At 34.8% G+C, this 25,690-nt stretch overlaps 1 protein-coding gene across 4 annotated transcripts in view; it reads left to right on the forward strand.

Moving 5' to 3' along the window:
- Window positions 1-25,690, forward strand: part of Ptpn4 (protein tyrosine phosphatase non-receptor type 4) — a 113,729-nt gene that overhangs the window by 58,328 nt on the left and 29,711 nt on the right. For 3 of the 4 annotated variants that reach the window (XR_016537270.1, XR_016537271.1, XM_090342955.1), the window contains exons 4-16: window positions 1,592-1,634; window positions 1,712-1,811; window positions 2,819-2,863; window positions 4,270-4,322; window positions 5,176-5,296; window positions 6,716-6,803; window positions 8,630-8,718; window positions 11,055-11,118; window positions 11,918-12,090; window positions 14,546-14,614; window positions 19,400-19,525; window positions 22,993-23,151; window positions 24,712-24,871. Coding sequence is in view for 2 of the 4 variants with exons in the window: in XM_090342955.1 (XP_090199081.1) it covers window positions 1,592-1,634; window positions 1,712-1,811; window positions 2,819-2,863; window positions 4,270-4,322; window positions 5,176-5,296; window positions 6,716-6,803; window positions 8,630-8,718; window positions 11,055-11,118; window positions 11,918-12,090; window positions 14,546-14,614; window positions 19,400-19,525; window positions 22,993-23,151; window positions 24,712-24,871 (1,290 nt within the window). In the remaining 2 variants the exon portion in view is untranslated. The remainder of the gene's footprint in view (window positions 1-1,591; window positions 1,635-1,711; window positions 1,812-2,818; window positions 2,864-4,269; window positions 4,323-5,175; window positions 5,297-6,715; window positions 6,804-8,629; window positions 8,719-11,054; window positions 11,119-11,917; window positions 12,091-14,545; window positions 14,615-19,399; window positions 19,526-22,992; window positions 23,152-24,711; window positions 24,872-25,690) is intronic. The other variant, XM_090342956.1, reaches the window with a different exon arrangement.

A 25,690-nucleotide genomic window follows, 5' to 3' on the forward strand; every position in this document is an offset into this window, starting at 1 on the left:
TGAAATAAAATATGGGTGAGTAGCAGTTAGATTTATAAGCAGTAACTCTATATAGTATTTTGAAAACACTAGCTCATTGTTAATTTAAACTAAAACAAGTTGATAGTTGAAATGTTTTCTAAATTCAGTTTTAATTTTCTGTAAATAAACCTTAACTGACATTCAAAAGTACTGAGATTGCTTGAAGTCCTTACACACAAGCAGCCCTTTCCCTCACCTCCCAAATTGAACATTATCCCAGAGACTTTATATTAAGGAATAGGGTAGAAGTTGCAAATATTTCTCCAGAGTAAATTGTCAGGTTCTTTAGCTAAAATTTGTCTACATGAGAATATAAAATCCAACGTTTTGGGGGGTTTTGTTTGTTTGTTTTTGTTTTTCCCTTGAAGGTCCTGAGGCTTGAACTCAGGGCCTGGGCACTATCCTTCGATACTTTTTGCTCAAGGCTAGCACTCTTCCACTTGAGCCACAGTGCCACTTTCAGCTTTTTCTGTGTATGTGGTTCCAGGGAATTGAACCCAGGGCTTTGGGCATGCTAGGCGAGCACACTACCACTAGGCCATGCTCCCGACCACCCTGCCCCTCACTTTTTTTTTTTTTTTTGGCCTGTCCTGGGGCTTTTAGTCAGGACTTGGGCTTTCTCAAGGCTAGTGCTCTACCACTTGAGCCACAGCACCACTTCTCCAACATTTTATTTAATGAAAAATGAAGAGAATTTTTTAAAACTTGCCAGATAAAATACATTTACAGAAATTACTTTTTATTGGAGAACAAAGGAAGGGGTGACATTGTTCAAAGAAATGTACTTATTATCTGACATATGTACCTGAAACCCCTTTGTATATCATCTTTACATTAATAATAATACACATAAAAATTGGCTTCCAGGACTGGAAGTTTGGCCTACTGGTAGAGTGCTTGTCTAGCATGCACGAAGGCCCAGATTCGATTCCTTGATAACACATACATAGAAAAAAGCCGGAGTGGTGCTGAGGCTCAAGTGGTAGAGCTCTAGCCTTGAGAAAGTCCAAGGATAGTACTCAGGCCCTGAGCTCAAGCCCAGGACTAGCTAAATAAATAAATAAATAAAATTGGCTTTCACATTTTCATTTCATCTTTTCTTTTTTGGAAATATTTATGTACTCGTATTACTTCCTCATTAAATAAATTAAAGTGCTGTTTTCAATTATATTTTTCTTTCTTGACCTATCTCAATTACAGAATTGGCTTATTGATGCATGTATGTTTATTTAATTTCTTTAATAAATTTTGACAATTGTATTTAAAAATAGAAAAAATTTTAAAAAGAAGAAATTACTTTTTACTTTTGAAATAGAAGTTATTGCATGCTGAATAACTGATGAGAAATAAAGCATCTTCATTGCAAATACAAACAGTTATTACAAATACAACCAGTTCTCACATAATTTGTTATAATTGATATGATCATCATTATCTATAATTTAATGGGTTTCCTTCTACCTAGGATGTTTCCAAATTCAGTTTTTAGTGCTAACCTTTGAGTGAAACAATTCTAAAAACTGATATATTATTCAGGGAAAATAGAAATCTATCTTCTTTATTTTTTCAGAGGTGGCTGGATCCAAACAAACCAATAAGGAAGCAGCTAAAGAGTGAGCATACATATTTATTTGATGTTTTGTAACTGTGCCTTTTAAAGACAAAAGACTAATATAATCTAATTAATTAGAACTGCTTTTATTAATTCTAGGAGGATCTCCTTACAACTTGAACTTTAGAGTCAAATTTTTTGTAAGTGACCCCAACAAGTTACAAGAAGAGTATACAAGGTGGGTTTTTGGCGCACATTTCTCTTGAACACATTGTCAAAACACTAATATGAAAATTTGAAATCAACTAGGCAAAATTAGGCTGCCTGGTGTAGTTCTTACCTTCCCAGCCAACTCAAAGGATAAGTTGCCTTGTATAATCCAAAATAAGAGTTTCCTCTTCTTTTGTAGTACTTGTAAGGATTTAGAACCTCAACATTGCCTCGATCTGGTCAGAGGGGCAGCCTGAACCTTAGAAATATTATTATTTCTTTTATTTTTTTTGCCAGTCTTGGGGATTGAACTAAAGACCTGAGCACTGTCCTTGGGCTTTCTCAAGAATAGGGCTCTACCACTTGAGCCACAACACCACTTCCAGCTTTTTTTTTCCTAGGTATGTGGTACTGAGGAATCGAACCCAGGTTTGTGCTTGGCAAGTACTCTTACCACTAGGCCAAACTCCTGGCCCGAAATACTAATTTTTTTCCTACTTGTGAACAGTGGTAAAAAGTACTGCTATAATTAATTGAGACAATTAGGTGACACTGAAACTTTTTCAAGGCAAAATACATAAGTGAGAATTTTCAGTGTTTTTATTGTAGAAGCTTACTCTAACTATAACTTTTCCAGTTATTGTGTGCAATATATCAGGAGAAGAGTTAAATAGAAACTTTTCTATTATTTTAGAACTTAAAAATATTACTACCATCCCAAGTAACTGCAAAGTAAAATTCGTATCATGTATTTATTCAAATGTAACTGTTCACTAGAAACATTTTAATCTCCCTTGGTCATGTAGTTCTTATGAAACCGTGAATGGTTTTATAGTAAGAATAATTCAAAATACAAATTATTGTATTTAAAAGAATTTAAGCTTATCTTTAAAAACATGTAATAATGTAGGCATCTGCTTTTATAATAGATGTTATAAAAGCAAATATTTAAATGTTTGATTTTATTTGTTAGTGTAAGAATAAGATTTTTAGAATTGATATTGTTATAATTTTAGTAAATGCTTTTTTTTTAAGGTACCAGTATTTTTTGCAAATTAAACAAGACATTCTTACTGGAAGGTAGGTTATTTTTAATTTTTTATATATTATACACTTTAAGAATGCTTTAATTCTATATTATTGAAGTAATTCATAATCATTAAAAACAAGTTATCTATTTAAAATGATTGCTTGTATGAATTACTTTTATCAAATGAGTTGATTTCTTAATAGTTAAGTGTAATTCATTAAAAGTTAAAATTGAGGCCAGGAGTTTGGCCTAGTGGTAGAGTGCTTGCCTAGCATGCACGAAGACCCGGGTTCGATTCCTCAGTACCACATACATAGAAAAAAGCCAGAAATGGTGCTGAGGCTCAAGTGGTAGAGCTCTAACCTTGAGAAAATCCAAGGAGAGTGCTCAGGCCCTGAGCTCAAGCCCATGACTGGCAAAAAAAAAAAAAAGTTAAAATTGAGTCATACAAAGTCATCTAAAAAGATATGCAACTGAAAGTAGAAAGCAGTGCTAGATATTGGATGAGGTGATTGGTTTGAGGGGTTAATGCAAGACCTTTTTGAAAAAAAAGCTATGTCATTTGAGCACAGTAGATATATACAGATGATTCTCATATTTGCTATATAAACCAGTTTAGTACACTTGGAATATACTTGTATTACATTCACTGTCCAAGAAAACTTGCTAATTTCCATAAGAAAAGCCATTTGGAGCCTCTGTACCAAACATACACACAAGTAAGTTAAACAAGAGGACAAAAAAAAGCCACTTAGGTCCAGGAGTTTGGCCTAGTGGTAGAGTGCTTGCCTATCACACATGAAGACAAGCCAGGTTCTATTCCTCGGTACCACATACATAGAAAAATCTGGAAGTGGTGCTGTGGCTCAAGTGTTGGATTTTAGCCTTGAGAAAACCCTAGGACACTGCTCAGGACTGCCCTCCTACACCTTTCCCCCCCCCCAAAAAAAATGCCATTTAAAAAGTTTATTCTGAGCCTGGCACTGGTAGCTCATGCCTGTAATCCTAGCTACTCAGGAAGCTGAAATCTGAGGATTGTGGTTCAACACCAGCCTAGGCACAAAAGTCCATGAAACTCATGTATCTCCAGTTAATCACCAGAAAACCGGAAGTGATGCTGTGGTTTAAGTGGCTGAGCTGAAGAGCTCAAGGATGACAACCAGGCCCAGAGTTCAAGCCCCACAACCAACAAAAAAAAGTTTATTCTGAAACTATTTCTTTTACCCTGCTGTAAAATAATTGCTGACTAGTCTTTCTGAAAACAATTGGATTCTAGGCATTCCTTAGAAATTGAAAGTGATTACCTTTCATGTGAGAATGTTGATTTATTATAAATATAATGTTTTTGCACAAACATTTAAGTCACATAGAAACTTATGTGTGAATAGCATAAATAATAACAATTTTAAAATGACTAGTTTAACTATAGGTTATGTATTTTGTTTTGTTTTGTTAGATTACCTTGTCCTTACAATACTGCAGCGCTTTTAGCTTCATATGCTATTCAATGTAAGTATATACCCACTTTTTTAAGTTCAGTAGCATGCAGTGTTAAGGCCTTTTGGACTGCCTTTAATGTGGAACTCTTTTAGACATGGTATTGTTCAGAAAATAGAAACTTCAGAAGACTGAATTTCCAATTAGCAATTACTTTGATTCTAGAAACTAATTTTCTCTAAAATTATTGGAGACCTAGAAGAATGTTAAAGGAATTACTCCAACTTAGTTTGTTATAGGCAATTCAAAGCCAGCCTGGGCACTAAAGTAAGTCCATGAGACTCTTATCTCAAATTAACCACTAGAAAACCAGAAATGGCGCTGTGGTTCCAGGAGTAGGGCAGTGGCCTTGAGCTGAAGAGCTCAGAAACAGCAGAGCGCCCAGGCCCAGAGTTCAAGCCCCCTGACCGACCAAAAAAAAAGAAGGGGGGGGGAGGGAAATATATGTATACACATACATATTGCCCAATTTAGTGGCTCAAGCCCTGTAATCTTTGTTATTTGGGAGGCCCAGATCAGGAGACTATGGATCAAGGTCAACTCAAGCAAAAAAAATTAAAAAAGAGTCCATCTCTATTTGTACCACTAGCTGGGCTCCCTGGTGAATGCCTGTCAGCCTAGCTACATGGGAAGCACAAATAGAAGGATTGCAGTCCAGGCCAGCCCGGGCATAAAATAAGACCCTATCTCAGAAAATACCGAACTCCAAAAAGGACTGACAGTGTGGCTCCAGTGGTAAAGTGTCTGGCTAGCAAACGTGAGACTGAGTTCAAACTTTGCATCATTAAAAAAATTTTTTTGATAAGTATTTTACTTCCACAGAGATATTGAAATTGAAGTCTGAATATTTTCTTTTAATTATTAGCTGAACTTGGAGACTACAATCAGTCAGAAAACTTGCCAGGCTACCTCTCTGAGTATTCTTTCATTCCTAGTCAACCTCAAGATTTTGAAAAAGAAGTTGCAAAATTGCATCAACAACATATGTAAGAATTTATTTTGTTCTCTGTTTATTTGGTAAACTTCTTATCGGTATCTTTTCAGAAATATATTTTTAACTTCTGTAATTTTAGTACAAATACATAATTCCCCAGTAAATAAAAGATACCAGCTGATACCTTTTATAGTTTCAGCTTATGCTTTAATGTGGTCTGATAGCATCAGATAAGTAGCGTTGTTAGGTGCTTTAGATAAATTGGGTAAATGTGCTTTTAAAGACTAAAATTTGTGTAATAGTTATAAATCATTGAACATAGGTTTTTTTGATATATTTATTTTTTATTAGCTTTAAGTAGTTGTACAAAGAAGTTGTCATTTAACAAAGCAGGTTATGAATTCAGTCCATCTTAATCCTTTCAACATTCTCACCCATTCCTCATCCCTTCCAACTTAGTCTTTCCCACATACTTTCCTTAATTTTGTAGGATATATATTGAATTCTTGACTGCATTCCTTTCTCCCTTCATTCTTCCAAATATAAATCATTTGAATCTTTGCCCCAATATAGAACTGTACTTCTAAAACCCTCTATAATGATTGAGTAGTGTTGTTCCCCCAGTCTGTCATTATGTTATTTATGATATAACTTGAAATATGTAATAAAAATGAATTGCCTATGAGATGAAAATGGAGAAATGAAACAAAAACATAAACACAGTTATGTTTTTTCACCACTAAATTCAACTGTCATAAAATTATCCTGGTCAATTGCTATAAAGGTCTTCAGCGTTTCTGTACTTAAGAATCAACCCCTGTCTATATATTGAACTGTGAAAAGCACTGTCTTAGAGGTTACCTTAGAATGTGCATGTTTAAAAACATAGATTTAAATGTAATTATAGTGTCTGAACCATCTTCTGAAAATATATTTTTAAATTACCACTAAAAGGAAATTTATTTGTTATAGCCATAAGCAGATAGTTTTTAAAAAAAGAAAAAGCTTGCTGGGTTCTTGTATTTCTAGAAAAATAAAGTGTTAGAAAAATTATGTTTAGATTATAGGGAAGTGTGCTCTTAATATAAGTTAGATATAGAACCAAGAGGATAACTACATGGTATTTTTAAAAAGATTTAGACTTCTCATTTTCCCACGTGGCTGTTTTTGTTTGTTTGTTTGTTTGTTTGTTTTTGTCAGTTGTGGGACTTGAACTCTGGGCCTGTGTGCTGTCCTGAGCTCTTCAGCTCAAGGCTACTCTTGAGCCACAGCAGCACTTTGGGTTTTCTGGTGATTAATTAGAGATAAGAGTGTCAGGGACTCTTGTGCCTGGCCTACCTTTGAATCTCAGTCCTCAGATCTCAGACTCCTAAGTAGCTAGAATTACAGGCATGAGCCACCAGCACCAGACTCACCCAGCTATTTTCTAATTTGGTATGAATCTAATTTTTGACCTAATCATTCTTTATAGAGGCTCGTCTCCTGCAGAAGCAGAATTCAATTACCTAAATACAGCACGTACCTTAGAACTCTATGGAGTTGAATTCTACTATGCAAGGGTAAGTGTAAATTTCCTTTGTGTCGAAAGCCTACATTCAGAAAAAAAAAAAGTGTGTGTGTGTGTGTGTTGCTAGGGATTGAATTCAGGGTTTAATACATACTAGGCAAACCCTCTTCTCAAAAAAAAAAAAAATGTTAAATTCCATGAAAGGATTAAGTAACATGGAATAATTGTTACTTCTTTCTTTCAATCAAAAGAGTACTGAAATGAAGAAGAAAGACACAGAAAAGGAAAAACAACATTTGAAGTAAACTAAGAATTTCTTTACGATTTGTGATTCTTGATATGCTTAGAATGCTGTTTTTCCTTACTTTATCCTTCCATTGTTAATAAGGAAGACAGAAAAGAACAACAAAACAACAGAACATTTACCATTTTTATTTTGAAGTTTTCCATCCTCTCTGGGAATCACTCTAAGGATTATTCAAAATGTCAGGTCCATTAATTATTGTTTTCAACTATTGCAGATTCTTCTCTTTATGATTTCTCTGATGTTTTATGATATTTGGGGCAAAGTGCAATTTAGAGCATATACTTAAAACTATTTCATGCCCTTTATCTGTCATCTTGCTCCAAACTTCTAATTGATATCCTTTGGAAACCAATTTAAGATACTAGTAATAGTGTATAGTAAGTAGTGCTTGTTATTACTGAGGAGAAAAGAGCAGTTAGATAATACATAGTCACATTTCACCTTATCATGTCTTGCCCTATGTAGCTGATAAGATTTTATTTAGGCAGAAATTATTGAAACTACAATGTAATGGATTTGTTTTGGGAACGTAATTATAAGATCCTCTTTATATTTTTATTAATTATATCTGAACAACTAAGTTTTGAGAGGTAAAGCTAGGCATGCTGCATTAGGCTGTATTTTACTGCTTGTAGAATATTTCAGGGAAAGAGGTTTTAAAAAAAAGACTTGTTTCAAAGTTAATTTTCATCTGTTATAAGAAGTTGTGAGATGTGGGGGGGGAGGGAAACGGGTACCAAGACATGTGAAAGGGTATCAATGTATGTGAATTAATGCACCTTCTATCTGGCAAATATCATGTAACCCTTTTACTAATTACAATAAAAAAATAAATAATAAAAAAATAAAATAAATAAATAAATAAATAAAGAAGTTGTGAGCTTCATTTTGCTGAGTAATGTGTAATTACCATTGTAAAAGCCCTTTGGTTGAAAGGAGATGTTTTCCTTACACCGGAACCTGGCAACTCACACCTATTTGAGGTGTTTACCTTATTAAGCCCATCTAGTGCCCTGTTTGGGGTCACAGAGTTAGCTGCAACACCTTAATAAATTTCTTCAAACCCTAAAAAAAAAGGGAAGAAAGAAAGGAATTGTGAGATTAGCTGGGTGGTTGGCTCATGCCTGTAATCTTAGCTACTCAGGAGGCTGAGATCTGAGGATCAAGGTTTAAAGCCAGCCGGGACACAAAAGGACTTTGAGAATCTAATCTCCAATTAACCTCTAGAAAAATTTGAAAAAGTGGGGCTTGGCTCTAGGGTAGGGTGGTATAGCCTTGAGCTAAAGAACACTCGTCAGCTCAAGGACAGGACCCAGTCCAAGTTCAAACCCCATGACCCACCCCCCCCCCAAAAAAAATTATGAGGTTATTTTTTATTTAGAGTAAAGAATTTCAATAATTTGACATTAAGTTGGTTTGAAATTTGTCCTTTGTTTTTACTAAGTAAAAATTGCTAGTTGTGTTCATAAGCAATTCTATATTATCTTTGAAAATGTCATATTGTGTTAATAAAATTAATCCTGTTTCAAAAGTATATCTTAATTTTATATTTGCTTGCATTTTTACTGAAGGATCAAAGTAACAATGAAATTATGATTGGAGTGATGTCAGGAGGAATTCTGATATATAAGAACAGGGTACGAATGAATACTTTTCCATGGTAAGAGCTTCTATCAATACTTTTCCTTTTATTACTATTTTAATAAATATAATTTATATTAGCTGAAAGTATGGCTTATATGGTAGAATACCAGCCTAGAAAGGCCCCAAGTTTTAGTCCCCCACTACCATCAAAAACACTCATTTATATCTAAGAAAATGGCCATTGAATTAATTTAATATTACCAGTCTGCTTCTGTGGAATAGCTTATACTTCATACTTCCTACTTGGATAGGAGAGGATAGCAATTTGTTATGACAGGAATAAGAAGCCAAAAGACTACATTACTTTTTACTTCTATTTCTATGAAACTATAGAATGCTCAAATCAGCAAACTCCCAAGGACTATTGATAATAGTCCCTGAAAGATAATAAACATGTATCTGAATTTATCTGGTTACAATAAGGAGAAAAGTAAATTTATAAGTGGCATCAAGGAACCTTCTTGGGGTGATGTGATGATTGTTGTGGGTAGTGGTTATACAACTGAACTTCTTATTCACCTGAAATTGGTAAATTCAGTTGCGTATGAATCTATTGTGAATCTGTTACAAATCGGTAAAGCTAATAAAATCAGAGGTCATTTGGTGCTTATTTTCACATGTTTTAAATATGTCCTGTGTCATTGAAATTTTAGCATGTTCAGTGAGAAATGCAAAATGACCAGACATAGTCCCTGCATATAAGTGTAGATATGACACATAGAAATTAATTTCATTTTTTACATTACATTTTATGTAAATGTCAAATCAGGAATCAGTACTGTTCAGGTGATGTGGCTTAAAACAATGATAATTAAATTTCCTGTGTTTTCAAAATTAAATACTATATGTAGTATTTTGTTTTATTATTATAAAATGGCTTGGTTTTTCTTTCCATTTGTGATTTGAACCCAGAGCCTTGTATTTGCTAGGCAGTTTTCTATTGTTTTAATTTTTCCTTGTGTTATGAATCTAAGAAGAAATTAATTTATAACTTCTAAAATATATGTAGCTCTTTATAGGATTTTAAACTTGAGATATCTGTCTGGCTTGCTTTCTATAAATACAATCTTGTGTTTTAACCATTCTTTTTTTCACTTTCTGAAAGTAACAGACATATGACATGCTTTTTTTTTCCTGTATTTTATTGTCGGGATGATTTGTAGAGGGCTTACAGTTACATTTGTCAGGTAATGGGTACATTCTTTCTTGAACATTGAGACCCCTCCCATGTTTTTCTCCTGCTTTCTTCCTCCCCACCCCTTTCCTATACTTTTATATCCTTGTCCAATGAAAGCTCAGGATATAAAAGTAAAATAAAATTTCAAGCCCAAAAACATACCATACCCTTTCTGCCACTCTAAGTAAGCATTTTATTTGCCTCTTCATGTGATTACTTTGTCTAAAACATATTAAGATTTTTTCATAGCTTCTTGATGGACGATAGTGCCATGGTCAGTAGCCATAAGATCAAATTACCATAAAAATACATCAAAAAATCGGGACAGTCATAAAGCAAGTTTTGCTGAGTAATATTTGGTCTTTTTTTTACTAGTAGGTGGTCAAGAAACATGTATTAAAAATGTATTTGGTTATAGTAAGGAGGAAAATCTATTTGAATCATACTGATGATACTAATGATTCTTGAAAAGTGTTATTTAAAAGAAAGCAATGTAGAATTATAACATGAAAAGTGACTACGTTTTTTTGTTTTTTGTTTTTGCCAGTCCTGGGCTTGAGCTCAGGGCTTGAGCACTGTCCTTGTACTTTCTCAAGGCTAGAGCTCTACCACTTGGGCCTCAGCACCACTTCCAGCTTTTTTCTGTGTATGTGGTACCGAGGAATTGAACCCCAGCCGTAGTGCATGTTAGGCAAGCACTCTACCAGTAGGCCAAACTCCTGGCCCTAGACTATGTTTTCTTTTTTTTAATATATTTTTTATTGTAATTAATAGAAGGGTTATGTTTTCTTAAAGTCAGATAAAAATATGTTTTTAGGATTTTGCCAAAAATGGAAATTTTATTTTTTTATGTATAACACAGTTTTAAAGAGTTAATGACTATGCTATGTATTGCTTGAATATCTAAGTTTTTGAAACATGAATATTTTCCTAGGTAAACAGTTGGGAAATTTATAGTTCACATTAGATTCTTTGATGAAATGTTCCTCATTTGAACACATAGATTTTATTTGTTTTCAATGAAGCACCAAAATTTATCACTAATATATTATTATGTAGAGTATATGATAAAATGTTTAGAAAATAGTTAATATACACATAAAAGATCATTGTTATAAGTTTTCTTCATATTTTTATCTTCTGTATTTTAAATATGTCAATTATCTTTTTGGCAGGTTGAAGATTGTAAAAATTTCTTTTAAGTGCAAGCAGTTTTTTATTCAACTTAGAAAAGAGTTGGTGAGTGTTGATCTGATAATTACTTACAGAAGTGAAGGGATTTTTTAAAAATACCTATTTATTCATGGCAGAACTTTCTACCACTACAAATGGAAATGCAGTTAATATAGTTACTGACTACTTACTGAATTAATTAACTTTTTATGATCAGGTGTATTTGCTTCTTTGATATGGACATGGTTCTAACTTGAATTTCTTGTAGCTATTTTATCTGTCTCTTAAAGTTAGAAGCTATCCCATACATGATGTTCCTTGTTAAACCCAGGGTCATTCATGATGGTAGTGACTGAATACTCTGTATATACTTTTCATTTTTTTTTCTACTGAAACTTTAGCACTTCCTTTTGTACATAAACTTATTTCATTTTAGGAGACCTGAGTATTTAGTTTTAGTTTATTTCTTCCCTATGTTGAAGCATTTTTTTCTATGTTAAGTGCAACAAATTGTACTAACATAAAGTATTCCATTCTAAGCAATTTTATTCTGTAAATGATTTCTGTCAAATTAAACTACCCTTGGCACAAACTTTAATCTATGAACAAGAATTACATTTTGAAATATAGACAATACATTTTGAATATATTTTTGTCATTTAAGAAAGAAGTTCTTAGACATTACTAAGTTTGGTCCACATTTTCAGATCTTTTTGTTTATTTCGTTGTTTTTTATTGTTGTTGATAAACATAAAATATCCTGAGGATGAATGTGTTCAAAGATAGGCTATAATAAAGGAAATAAAGTGGAGCATTAGATCCTGAGGTTTTCCTTGTATTCTCTGTATTTTGTCATTTGTTACAGCACGAGTCTAGAGAAACATTACTGGGATTTAATATGGTGAACTACAGAGCATGTAAAAATTTGTGGAAAGCATGTGTAGAACATCACACATTCTTCCGTTTGGACAGACCACTTCCACCTCAAAAGAACTTCTTTGCACATTATTTTACATTAGGTTCAAAATTCCGGTACTGGTAAGTATTGCTTTTGTTTAGACTATTTTGTTGGACTGTTTCTTTCCCTTTGAAATAAAGGCCTAGTTTTTAGAGCAATGAAATCATTGTTAGTCATATAACCTACTGAGTCAAAATCCCCAAAGTATTGTGTTCTGTGAACTCTTGTGATAGAGACTTTGCTTGAGAAACTTGTTCCATTGTCTGTACTTCTGGTCACTATTTTCCAAAGTAACAGCCACATTTACTTGTTTATACTCTGGACAGATGTTGTACTTTTTCTTGTGTTTGTTAGCTAACTGTTCCAAGGCACTTTTATTTCATTTATAAAAGCCAAGATATATTTTGTATAAAGGTATAATTACTTTTGTATGTGTGTATGTGTGCTAGCACAGGATCTTGAACTCAGGGCCTGGGTACTTGTCCTTCAGCTCTTTTGCTCAAGGCTAGCACTTTACCACTTGAGCCACCTTCACTTACAGTGTTGGTAGTGGTGGTAGCTATTTTTATTTCTGGTTTTAGTTTTAGATTTTTTGGTTGTTAATTAGAGATAAGAATCTCATAGACTTTGCTAACAAGGACTTACCCTCTGGTAGAACTCTTCCTTCTGCCTTAGCAGACAGAGTTCTTCCTGCCGTTCCCCTTGCTTTCCCCCTCCCTCAACTTTTCAATTCAGTTCACTTTTTAAAAATGTAGTATTTGAACTGAGATTGTGGTCTGAAAATCTGTACTTTACTGAAGTTGAATGGGATACTTTAAAAGTTTTATTAAGGTCATCACATAAACTATATTTAGAGCTTCAGGTTTTCTGTTTTTGTTTTTGTTTTTGTTTTTCAACCAGTCCTAGGCTTGAGCTTAGGGCCTGAGCACTGTCCTTTGACACTTCTAGTTTTCTAGTTGTTAACTAAAGATAAGAGTCTCACAGACTTTTGTGCCTGGGCTAACTTTGAACTGAGATCCTCAGATCTCAGCCTCCTGAGTAGCTAAGTTTACAGGCATAAGCCACCTGCACCTATCTCTTTGACTTTTTTACAATCAAGATACCAAGCATAGGGGAGCATGGCCTGGTAGTAGAGTGCTTGTCTAGCATGCATGAAGCCCAGGATTTGATTCCTCAGTACCACATACTGAGAAAAAGTCAGAAGTGGTATTGTGGCCCAAGTGGACATTTTGGGCAATGCCCTCTCCTTATTTTACCCTCCCATCCTAACCCATTGAAACTACTACTTACTGGAAATTTATTTACTACCTATTTCTTTGAGGAAATAATATTTTGGGGGGAAACTTCAACTTACCAATGTTTAAAAGAAAACATACTAGGGAGTACTAGTGTGGCTCAAGTGGTAGCAGCACAAGGCCCAAAGTTCAAAAGCCACTTCAAAAAAAAAAAACAAACACTGGTATCATTTGGGACAGCCTGTGTGCTCAGCATTCAGTTCACATGTACTGATGCTTATGTGTATGTATACATTATATAACTACATTTGTAAATAATTATAGAGGTTAATTGGAGGTAAGAGTCTCAGGTCCTTTTGTGCCCCGCCTGGCTTTGAACCTTGATCCTCACATCTCAGCCTCCTGAGTTAACTTAAGATTATAGGCATGAGCCACTGCATTGGCAAGCTTTTTTTTTTTTTTTTTTTTGCCAGTCCTGGGCTTGAGCTCAGGGCCTGAGCACTGTCCTTGGACTTTCTCAAGGCTAGAGCTCTACCACTTGAGCCTCAGCACCACTTCCAGCTTTTTTCTATATATGTAGTACTGAGGAATCAAACCTGGGCCTTTCTTTGTGCATGCTAGGTAAGTACCCTACCACTAGACCAAACTCCCAGCCCCAAACCAAGCTGTTATAACAAAATTAGCTTGAACACATTGCTATGCCACAGAAAAGAATCACTTCCTCTGTATAAATACCATATTTTGCAAGACATATTAGTTTCAAGACATCTAGTGCCTAACTCACTGAAATTGCCCATGTGTAGATACGGAGGGAGATTTTGTGTCTTTGATCAGAAAAGGAAGCAAAGTTTGCCCAAAGAAAGGAAGCTATGCGAACTCCTACGTGTTTCAGTCCCTCCATTAAGGAGTAATGGAGACATCGGCTAGATCCCAGACCTGCTGAGGGAGGGCAATCAGGACTGGTGGAAGTTGTTTGATTTGAGCATGGAAACCTATCTTTGACTCGGGGGCTTTTGCCAAGAATTCTGTCATGCAAAATTATTTCTCTTACTCTCAACAAGGAAATAATATCAATTGAAGTGTTTGTATAACATATTTCTTTGTGCATTGATAGAACAATTGTAATTAAGCTTCATCTATCTAGATAAAACCAAAATATGGTCTGGTCTTTCCTTATTTTACTATTTTATCCTTTTGTTAGAATGTCTTACAAAATCATAATACAATCATGTATTTTATATATGAATGTTATGTATTTTATGATTCTCTTTAAGGTGTTATGCATGTTTATATATTTTAGTGGCAGAACTGAAGTCCAGTCAGTTCAATATGGCAAAGAAAAAGCAAATAAAGACAGGGTGTTTGCAAGGTAAGTCACTTTGGTGTCAGTGTCTTGAGATTTTTTTTTTTTTTTGCCAGTCCTGGGCTTGAGCTCAGGGCCTGAGCGCTGTCCTTGGACTTTCTCAAGGTTAGAGCTCTACCACTTGAGCCTCAGCATCACTTCCAGCTTTTTTCTATGTATGTGGAGTTGAACCCGGGTCTTCATGCTTGCTAGGCAAGCACTCTACCACTAGGCCAAACTCCCGGCTTTGAGATTTTTTTTTAAGTATTAAAATTATTCTAAGAAATGTCTTAAGTGATTACAGAATTATTATGTGATTGTTTAATTACAAAGTAATTTATGCTAACAAATGATAAACTGATTTATTCTTGTATTTAATATATATATAAACATTTGTTGTATGCAGTTATTACAGCTTAGAGTAGGCTAAATCAAATATATTATTAGTATGACATTTTATTGGAAAGTTTGTCTCCTTTATTTTAACTATTTTTTGAGAAATCCAGTGACTCATGTTGTTCAACCTATTTTTGCATTTATTTAAATCATACTGTTGCCATGTGATCTAATTTTTTAGTCTGCTATTGCAATTTGCTTTTCAGTGAGGGAAATATAAAGAACATATGTATGTTTTGGAAAATATTTTCACGAACAATAGAACTTATAAGTTAATAAAGATTAACATGTTTAATAAATATTAAATACATAGTACCTTAAAGACATGTCATGAATACAGAAAATGTAACGATCTTATTTATATTTTCAAAAATATTTTCAGCTGGGTGCCAGTGGCTCATTTCTGTAATCCTAGCTACTTAGGAGGTTAAGATCTGAGAATTGTGGTTCAAGCCAGCCCAGACACAAAAGCCCATTAGACTCTTATTTCCAGTTAACCACCAGAAAACCAGAAGTGGCCCTGTTGCTCAAGGGCTACAGGGTCCCTGAGCTGAAGAGCTCAGGGACAATGCCCAGGCTCAGTGTTCAAGCCCTACGACCAACAAAAACATAACAACAACAACAAATATGTGTGTGTGTGTGTGTGTGTGTGTGTATTTGTATTCATAAGAAAAGATGAATAAGTAGAGATTGGATACCCAAATTAGAAGATAATTGAAGTAATCCAAGTAAAAGAAATAAAGGCATTATAGAGATTCCCTTCCTGAATACTTTTTTGTTAAACATGTCAGTTGAAATATGATGTAAAAATCAATGTTAACAAATTAAGAAAAAAAATAAATAAGTTATGTCCTAGTGGCAAAAAGAAAGAAAGAAAGGAAGGAAGGTAGGCAGGCAGGCAGGCAGGCAGGCAGGCATGGACTAAAACCCTGGTCAAATAAATAATAGGAAACAAAAATGAAAGTAGAAATTGATGATCAGTTATAAAAGAGGTTTTTTTAAAACAGGAGTTTGTTTACAATGCTGCTGGTGGCTCACGCCTGTAATCCTAGTTACTCACACAATTACTGTTTGAAGCCAGCCCAGGCAGAAAGGTCTGCAAGGTTCCATCTCCTGAATAAACAGCAAAAAGCCGAAGTGATAATTTGGTACAAGTGGTAAAAAGTTCCAGGGTTTTGAAACTCAGGCTTATTTGTTTGCGCAGCTCAGCAAACAAGGAGCCTTGAGTTTAAAAAACCTTAGTACCAAGAAAATAAAGAGCAGGGACAAAAATCTTTTAAAGAATTAATGTGTTTAACCTGATACATTGTATATATGTTTATCTGGTTATTTGAAATAGGATAGGGAAAGGGGGGGGAACAAGATGAGGGACGGGGGTAGGGGGACAGAAATGGGTCCAAAACATGAGAAAGGGTATCAATGTTTGTGAAGTAATGCATCTTCTATCTGGTGAATATAATGTAACCCTTCTATTACAATAAAACTTATATGAAAAAAAGAATGTGTTTAGTATGTACTGCTAAGAATAACAATAACTAAATAATTTGCTTCTTATTTTTACTATGTTTATATTTTGCTCTTCATCTTTAAAAGTTCTTTTTTTCTTTGTGTTTCTGGAGTGAAAATTTATATTTGTGGGTTTTTTTTTTTAAATCACATTAGATATCAGAAGGAAGCCATTATATCTTCATCTTTGTTTATTTTCTATAGTCATTATTGAAATGTGAACTTAACATTATTTTTTAAAATAAATTTAGATTGTTCAATGAATACTGATAAATCTAGAATTCTAGTGTGATGAATCCCAAAGAACGCTTATTTTCTGGAGCTTATGAATTTATAAATAGTCAACTGGGAAGTTTTACATTTTGTACATGCTAAACCTACCTCTAAGCCATGGAGAGACATTTTAATAGTACTATTTTAATGATTCCTCAATGAAAAAGTCTAAACTTTTGTGATTATTTTCTTCCTAGTATATTAGAATTACATTGTAATTACTTGTAGATATCTACAAAATTCTCCAGTGACATTAGCAACCGTTAAGTCGTTTTTAGAATTTAAGAATTCTAATCTTTATTAGAACTTAGTATGTAGAACTTACTGAAAAGATTTCTCCTTAAACACATAGTATGATTTTAACAATAAATAAATTGAGTTGCTTAGTTGTATAATAATATCTAAGAAGAAAATAAAAGTGTTCTCATATGAGAAAAATAAGGTGCCATGGTCAGAAAATAAACTTACCACATTGCAAGCGCACTGATGCAGTGTGGTATTTTTTTCTCTGAAATTTCCACATTCAACCGGAAACATAGACAGCAAGCTTGAGTGGGTGGGTCTCTGAGGTTAAAACTGTTAATAAGACAAAATACCTGAAGTTTAGTTTTTAATTCAAAGCATTTCTACATGTTTAGCACATTAACAAGAATAAAGTGTTGTGACAGTTTATACTAGGTGAGTATGTTGATTGTTTTTTCTTGTTTAACTGATTTTTTTTCTCTTAGAAAATGAAAGTATTTGGTATCTTAACTATGGTTAATAAACCCTCAAAGGAAAGTGGTAACTGGTCTTATTTCAGTTTAATTAGGTGACTTGTTACATTTGTTTTGTGCCTACTTGACAATTTTTTAAAGTGTTGACAGTCTTGCTTGATAAGTTTTCTGATTTATACATATGTGTATGGACAGTAGTACCTGTTGAGAAGGAAAAAGTCATGGCCAGCTTTAAGGAAAGTCATTATTATTGGAAAGGTGAAAGCAAGTGAAATTTTACATAATGGTCTTTGAGTTTTTGAACTATGACTGAAAAGTCATGTGTTTTTTATTTCACTTAAGTAGGTGCTTCAACTAATTTTTGTTTTTGTTTTTTGCCAGTCCTGCAGCTTGAACTCAGGGCCTGAGCACAGTCCTTGGGCTTTCTCAAGGCTAGACCTCTATCATGAGCCATATCACCACTTCCAGTTTTTGTCTGTGTATGTAGTATCAAGGAATCCAACCCAGGTCTTTGTGCATGCTAGGCAAGCACTCTACTACTAGGCCAAACTCATATAAAATTTATATGATTTTTTTTTATAGATAGATTTTATAAATTGTGATATAATGGAAAATAGCATGTTTTTTTTGTGCTTCAGTGAAGTTAAAAAAACTTGAGATTTCCCATGTATGGCAAATAATTGGCTTGAGTTGTTATCATCCACATTAATTTTGCATGTTAAAACTAGGCATTAAAGCTGGGAGTTTGGCCTAGTGGTAGAGTGTTTGCCTGGCATACACAGACTTGGGTACGATTCCTTTGTATTACATACATAGAAAAAGTCAGAAGTGGTGCTGTCACTCAAGTGGCAGAGTGCTAGCCTTGAGGAAAAAGCCTAAGGACAGTACTAAGGCCCTAATTCAAGAAAGAAAAAAAATACTAGGCATTAAAGTACATGCCGTCTATATATTGCTATAATGAATTTTGGCTAGATGTTAACTTTGCTAAAATTCTAAGGCAAATGTCTATCTTTAATTTGCATAGGCAAGATTCAAAATCTTTTTCTTAACCCATTATTTATTGCATATAGTTGCTACTGTGACAGCTGACAATACATAGATATGTAAAAGAACATGCCCTTCTACTTCTCATCAAATACAGAATAGTCATCTTCCAAACTTTTTTGGGGAAAAAGAAAAGAAAAAAAATTCACTGGTCTATAGTACATAAAAAAGAAAAACTGAGCCGGGAGAGGAGGAGGAAAGAAAGAAGAAAAACTAAGCTGGGTTTGGTAGGTCACACCTGTAATCCTAGCTACTCAGGAGGCTGAGATCTGAGGATCAAGGTTCAAAGCCAGCCCAGGCACAAAAGGATCTGAGAGAAAACGGGAAGTGGGGCTTAGCTCAAGGGTAGGGTGGTAGCCTTAAGCTGAAGAGCTCAGGAACAACTCCTTGACTTGAAAAAAGAAAAAGAAGGGGAGTAGGAGACTATAAAGGCAACATATTTTTGTTTTTTTATCCTGTCCTCATTAAAGTAAGATTCATATATATCATGATAAAATTTCAGATTTTCTTAAGTATCTATGATATTGGTAATATATAAGGAAATATACAGCAAATATACTTTTTTTTTTCCTATATGTGGTACTGAGGAATCGAACCCGGGTCTTCATTCAAGCTAGGCAAGCACTTTAACCACTGGGCCAAACTCCTGGCGCAAATATACTTTTGTAAATAGTATTTGCTTTATGTTTTGTTTTGGTACAGGGTCTTGAACACATAGGCTGTCATTTGCTAGGCTCGCATTCTGTTTTAGAGATAAAGTCTAGTGAATTTTGCTGGTATTGAAACTCAGTCCTCCACATGTGGCTAGGATTATAAGCATGAGCCACTAACACTTGGCCTAAAACTTTTTTATATATTATTTAAATTATATCTGTAGATCCCCAAGTAAGCCCTTGGTACGGAAATTAATGGATTGGGAAGTAGTAAGCAGAAATTCAGTATCTGATGACAGATTAGAAACACAAAGCCTTCCATCAAGATCTCCACCTGGAACTCCTAATCAGTAAGTACAAAGCAGTACTAAGTTTGCATTTTGCTAATTTCTAAATTATTGGCTTTATTTTCCATTCCCTGAAGATTAACAGATAATATTGTAACTTGAACAACCATGATTTTTATTGCTCCAGAACATTATTTTTTTTCTTTAGTTGTTGCTTTGCATGAAAGTGTTATTGAATTAGGGTATCTAGATACTTAAATCAAGATCTCGTAATGGACTTAGAAATCTCATGTGATTGTTTTCATAGAATTCATTTTCATTCATTTCCCATAAAAAATTCGAAAGGAATATGAATTATTTGAAAATACTATTGATTATGACTCACAGCTCTAGGCACAGAAGTGCCCTGGAAAAAGAGATTTCCAACACTATCCCTATGTAAGTTTAGCTATAACTGTGCTAAAGAGAGGGCTGTGTGATTCAACACTACTGTGTATGTCCTTCTGTCTAGCACGTCTCACAAAAGCTGTGTACTTTGGGGTTTTTTTGGGGTTTTTTGTTTTTGTTTTTTTATTTTTTTATTGTAATTAGTAAAAGGGTTACATGATATTTGCCAGATAGAAGGTGCATTAATTCACATACATTGATACCCTTTCACATGTCTTGGTACCCATTTCCCTCCCCCCCACACACCCAAAAGCTGTGTACTTTGATGTAGATAATAAACATGCTTTAACCAAACCTGCTGGTTATCTTAATTTTATCATTGTTGATTATCTTGATTTTATCATAATGTGTTATATATAATTTTTTGTGTGTTATATATAATAAAGATAGTAATAAGCAAATGTGTGCCAACATATTAACATACATTTTCACCTTAAAGGCTCATTTATTAAAATACTTGAATTTTTATATATAATATAGAATTTGAAGCAATTTTCCTTTAGAAATATTTTCTATAAGTCTTTAACTCCAGTTTTCTGTATAGGAAGCAGGAAATGTTTCTCTTTTTTCCCATTTTCCATACTTTCACCCTGTTATACTAAAATAAGCCTATGCTTTATTTTCTCCTTGTGAAAGGTGAGAAAACTCATAATGTTTCTCCTGAGTCGATCTCATTTTGTGTGGAAATTGGGAAGCTGGGGAAAACCCTCACTTCTCATTATATACTTAAACATATATAATCACATACATAAGTACTTTGTAGATACTTCAAATACATATGTATGTGTGTGCATGTGTATGTATGTATGTATATACATACATACATATTTTTATAGCTTAAGCCTGGAAAATAACCCCAGGTACTTTCAACTTATGTCTCCTAAGAATAAGAATGTTCTTTTACATAACCATGACATATTTTCCCTGGCATTTTTTTTTAATTTAAAATTTTTGGCAAGATTAGTACAAATCAGGGAAATATTTTATATATTTTAATGTTCAATAAATTTGGAACATGCTCCTAAACCTAAGTCACTACTGGGTATTATCAACTGAAGAATAAACCTCTGTATGTTTGACATAAAATACATTCCATTCACTAGTTCTCTTCCTTATTGGAAAAACTGGATACAGTAGTTTCTGTCTTGCCCATTGCATATTACAGCATCATCTTTCCCTAGTAAAACATTTAAGGCTAATCATCCTTTTTTTTTTTTTTTTGCCAGTCCTGGGCTTGAGCTTAGGGCCTGAGCACTGTCCTGGGACTTTCTCAAGGCTAGAGCTCTACCACTTGAGCCTCAGCACCACTTCTGGCTTTTTTCTATGTATGTGGTACCAAGGAATCGAACCCGGGTCTTCATGCATGCTAGGCAAGCACTTGAACCACTAGGCCAAACTCCCGGCCCAAGGCTAATCATCTTTGAAGAAATTTTAGAACCTTGTTTTCTGCTCTCTTTTGGAGCCAACTATTTCTCCATTTGATACCACACCACTAAGCAGTTATGACAGGAAAGCAATTTAACTTAGGAAATACAAGAACTTTAAACCAGATGATTCACAGTCCGCAGTAGCTCTGAGTTTTCTGGTTAGTGAAACAATTTTTTTTTCATTTTTGCCAGTCCTGGAGCTTGAACTCAGGGCCTGAACAGTGATTTTGGCTTTTCTCAAGGCTAGAACTCTACCACTTGAGCCACAGCACCACTTCCAGCTTTTTCTATGTGTGTAGTACCAAGGAATCAAACTAGCATTTTTACGCATGCTAGGCAAGCACTCTACCACTAGGCCAAACTCCCAGCCCCTTAGTGAAACAATTTTTAGAGGTGAACCTAGGAACAATTTATTTCTAAAGAGACACTATTACATGTGGTGATTAAGACCTATAGTTACTTGACATGTTGAACCTTGGACAAGATCTCATTTTTCTCATCTACAAACTTCTGTTTGTATGACTTTGTTATAGTATTGATAGAGGATTAAATGAAGTAGTACATGCAAAATATTTAGGACATAGCTGGCACCAGTGGTTCACACCTGTAATCCTTACTACTGAGGATGCTGAGATCTGAGGATTGTGGTATGAAGCCAGCCTTGACAGAAAAGTGCTCGTGAGACTCTCCAATTAACCATTCAAAAACTGGAAGTGGTACTGTGTCTCAAGTGGTAGAGCACTACTGGCCTTGAGCACAAAGAGGCTCAGGGAAGGGTGTCCAGGCCCCTGAGTTCAAGCCCCAGGACTGACATCCCTCCCCATCCCCTCCCTGCAAAGGAAATATAGAACAGTGTAGTTCAATCAGTCATAATGGCAGTATTTATGTGATAATCTCTTTTGTTTTATTTGTTGTCCTTCTTGGGGCTTGAATACTCGGCCTGAATGCTGGCCTGAATGCTGTCTCTGTGCTCGTCAGCTCAAGGCTAGTACTCTGCCATTTGAACCACAGTGTCACCTCCGGTTTTCTGGCAGTTAATTAGAAAAGTGTCTCATGGACTTTTGTGTCCAAGCTGGCTTGAGCTGTGATCCTCAGATCCCAGCCTTCTGAGTAGCTAAGATTGCAGGTATGAGCCACCAGCACCCAGCTGTGATTATCACTTTGTCTATAGAAATGTACTATTTAGTGTGTATTCTCAAAACTTAAAATTCTATAAAAAAACATACATGAAAATTAGAAGGGACTGGGGGCTTGCCTCAAGCTGTAGAGCATCTGCCTACCAGTGCATAGCACTGAGTTTAAACCACGGTCACTAAAAACTTAAGAAATGAATTTAAAGATATTCTAAATTATTTATTCTAATCAACTTTATAAATGTTGAATATAACATATAGTGACTGAAACCTAAAACATAGGCTAACCATAATAGATGAATGAGTAAAATATCTTTGTGGCAGATTGTTGACTGTACCTAAGATCTTGCTTTTCAATTCTGTGTTCTTTCTCTTTGTATCCACTATTTACATAAGACTACTTATTCAACAGGGTTAGTCTTAAAAACATACACCCGCATTTTCATGTAACCATATAATTAAGACATTTGGAAAGATTGAATTAAAGCATATTTTTATTCAACTTTTCTCCTTCTTCATTTAGCCGAAATTCTGTATTCACACAAGAGGGGAACCGGATTCGACCATCTTCAGTTGGTCATTTAGTAGACCATGTGGTTCACCCTTCTGCCAGTGAAGTTTTTGTGAATGAAAGATCTCCCTCATCAACACAAGCTAATAGCATTGTTCTGGAATCATCACCGTAAGACTTTTTTTTTTAAGTATTTCCTCTTTATTTTCCAGTAAACATACCACTCCTATCCACTGACCAAAGTAAATCATATACCCAAGCATAGGTATCTCTGCTTCCTAGGACATAAAGTGAATCACTAATTTTTCCTTTTGGCCTTTATGAAAAACTCCTAAGTATTGTTACTATTTTATATTTACTGTGTTTATTTATTTATTTTTACTTTTTTTTTTTTAAGTCTGTCATGGGGCTTGAACTCTGGGCCTTTGCTACGTCCCTGTGGTCCTCAGCTCAAGGCTAGCCCTCCAGTCCTTGAGCCACAGCACCACTTCCAGTTTTCTGGTGCTTAATTAGAGATGAGTCTCACAAACTTTCATGCCCAGCCTGGCCTTGAACCACAGATCTCAGCCTTCTGAGTAACTAGGATTACAGGGGTGAGCCATCAGCGCCCAACCGTGTTCTTAAAAGCTACAATTTCTGCATTGAAATTTGTCCCTTATTACTTAGCTCTGTTTTGTCCATCCTATTGATAAAAATTGAACACAGTTATCCCATCTAATGTTAATTGGATTTTTGTTTTTCACATTAAATCATGTCTGACAATATTTCTTCTAGTTTTATCTTTTCTAATCCTTGTCACATGATTAATCCTTGTCACGTGTCTCATGAGAGTAAAATTATAGGTTAGTAAGAGGGATGTTTTTTCTTTTGTAAGATATGTGATTTAATGTTCTCTAGAGTACACCAGGTGTTTTCTCTAACAAACAGCCCAGTTAGTTCTCAGTTCTAATTTATCTTTGTTAATAAGTCCCTGTCTTATTCTCTGGCTACTCATGATTGTTGAAAACCTCTGAAATTTTTTTGGAAAACTACAGCAAATTATTAAGTATTTTCATAGAAATACTTTTGAAGTTTATTGTATAACATAATTTTTCATAGATTTGGTTAAGTTAGGTATTAGATTTACTGCTTCAAAGTAAGAAAGGTTTTGTTAAAAGGTGGCATTTGCAAGTAAATATAGTACCTACAGTCCACTAGTCATTGTAAGTATTTGGGTCATTTGATTTAAAATAATAATAATAACGGGGCCAGGAGTGTGGCCTAGCGGTAGAGTGCTTACCTAGCATGCACAAAAACCCAGGCTCGATTCCTTAGTACCACATATATAGAAAAAGCTGGAAGTAATGCTATGGCTCAAGTGGTAGAGCTCTAGCCTTGCAAAAAGCCAAAATTAGGCTCTGAGTTCATGCTCCAGTACAGGGGGGGGAAAAAATATGATCTGGGTGCCAGTTGCTTGCATCTGTAATTCTAGCTACATAGGAAGCTAGGTTTAAGGATCATGGTTTGAAGCCAGCCCAGGCAGAAAAGTCCATGAGATACTTTGTCTCCAGTTAATCACCAAAAAGCCAGTAGTAGAGCTGTGGCTCAAGTGCAAGAGCCTAACAGAAAAGTTTGGGACAATGCCCAAGCCTTGAGTTCAAGTCCCCAGGCCCAAGCCAAAGATGATGATGATGATGATGATGATGAGGTAATTTTCAAAATAATATATTTTCTTCCTTTTTTCTTACCTAGATCACAAGAAACACCTGAAGATGGGCAGCCTCCAGCTTTACCACCCAAACAATCTAAAAAAAATAGTTGGAACCAAATTTATTATTCACATTCTCAACAAGATCTGGAGAACCATACTAATGAAACATTTGATGTTCCATCTTCCCCTGAAAAGTCAACAGTAAGTAGTGTCTTCTTATTTCAACTTTTTAAGTGTAGCTTGTTTCATACTATTGTAATTTTTAATCATAGACTATAGTACTTTCTAATTTTTATTATGAAGTTAACTAAAATATGAAAAAATTTTTTTTTCTTGCTAGACCTGGGACTTGAACTCAGAGCCTGAGCGCTGTCCCTCAGGGTGTTTTGTTTTCTCAGTAGCACTCTGCTGCTCAAGGCATGGCTCCACCACTAGCTTTTTTAGTGGTTAGAGAGTCTCCTGGACTTTCTTTCCTTGCCTGGCTTTGAATTGCAGTTCTCAGATCTCAGCTTCCTGAGGAGCTGGGATTATAGACATCAGTAGGGATGAGATTAGAGCCATCAGTACCTAGTTGAAATTTTGTTTTATTTTCACTTATGAACTGCCTGTCACTTTACAGGTTTAAGGGCCTACAACTTTGTGTTCATTTCAGTATAGAAAACATACTTGTGGGTCCAGAGTTTGGCCTAGTGGTAGAGTGCTTTGTCTAGCATGAACACTGACCCAGCTTTGATTCTCTGTACCACATACATAGAAAAGCCAGAGGTGGTGCTGTGACTCAAGTGGCAGAGCACTAGCCTTGACAAAAAAGTCCAAGGACAATAGTCAGGCCCTGAGTTCAAGCTTCAGGACTGGCAAAAAAAAAAAAAGCCACACACAGCTGTACTTCAGAACAAAATGCTAATCTATTAAATATCACTAATTGGACTTAGATAATTCCTTAGAGCTACTTTTGTTTAGATTTTTGGAAATATTAAGATAATTTATACTGAGCTCAAGCCCGAGGGCCAAAACATGCAC

The sequence above is a fragment of the Megascapheus bottae genome, chromosome 12 (genome assembly GCF_031878675.1).
Source record: "Megascapheus bottae isolate mThoBot1 chromosome 12, mThoBot2.hap1, whole genome shotgun sequence".
Lineage (NCBI taxonomy): Eukaryota > Metazoa > Chordata > Mammalia > Rodentia > Geomyidae > Megascapheus > Megascapheus bottae.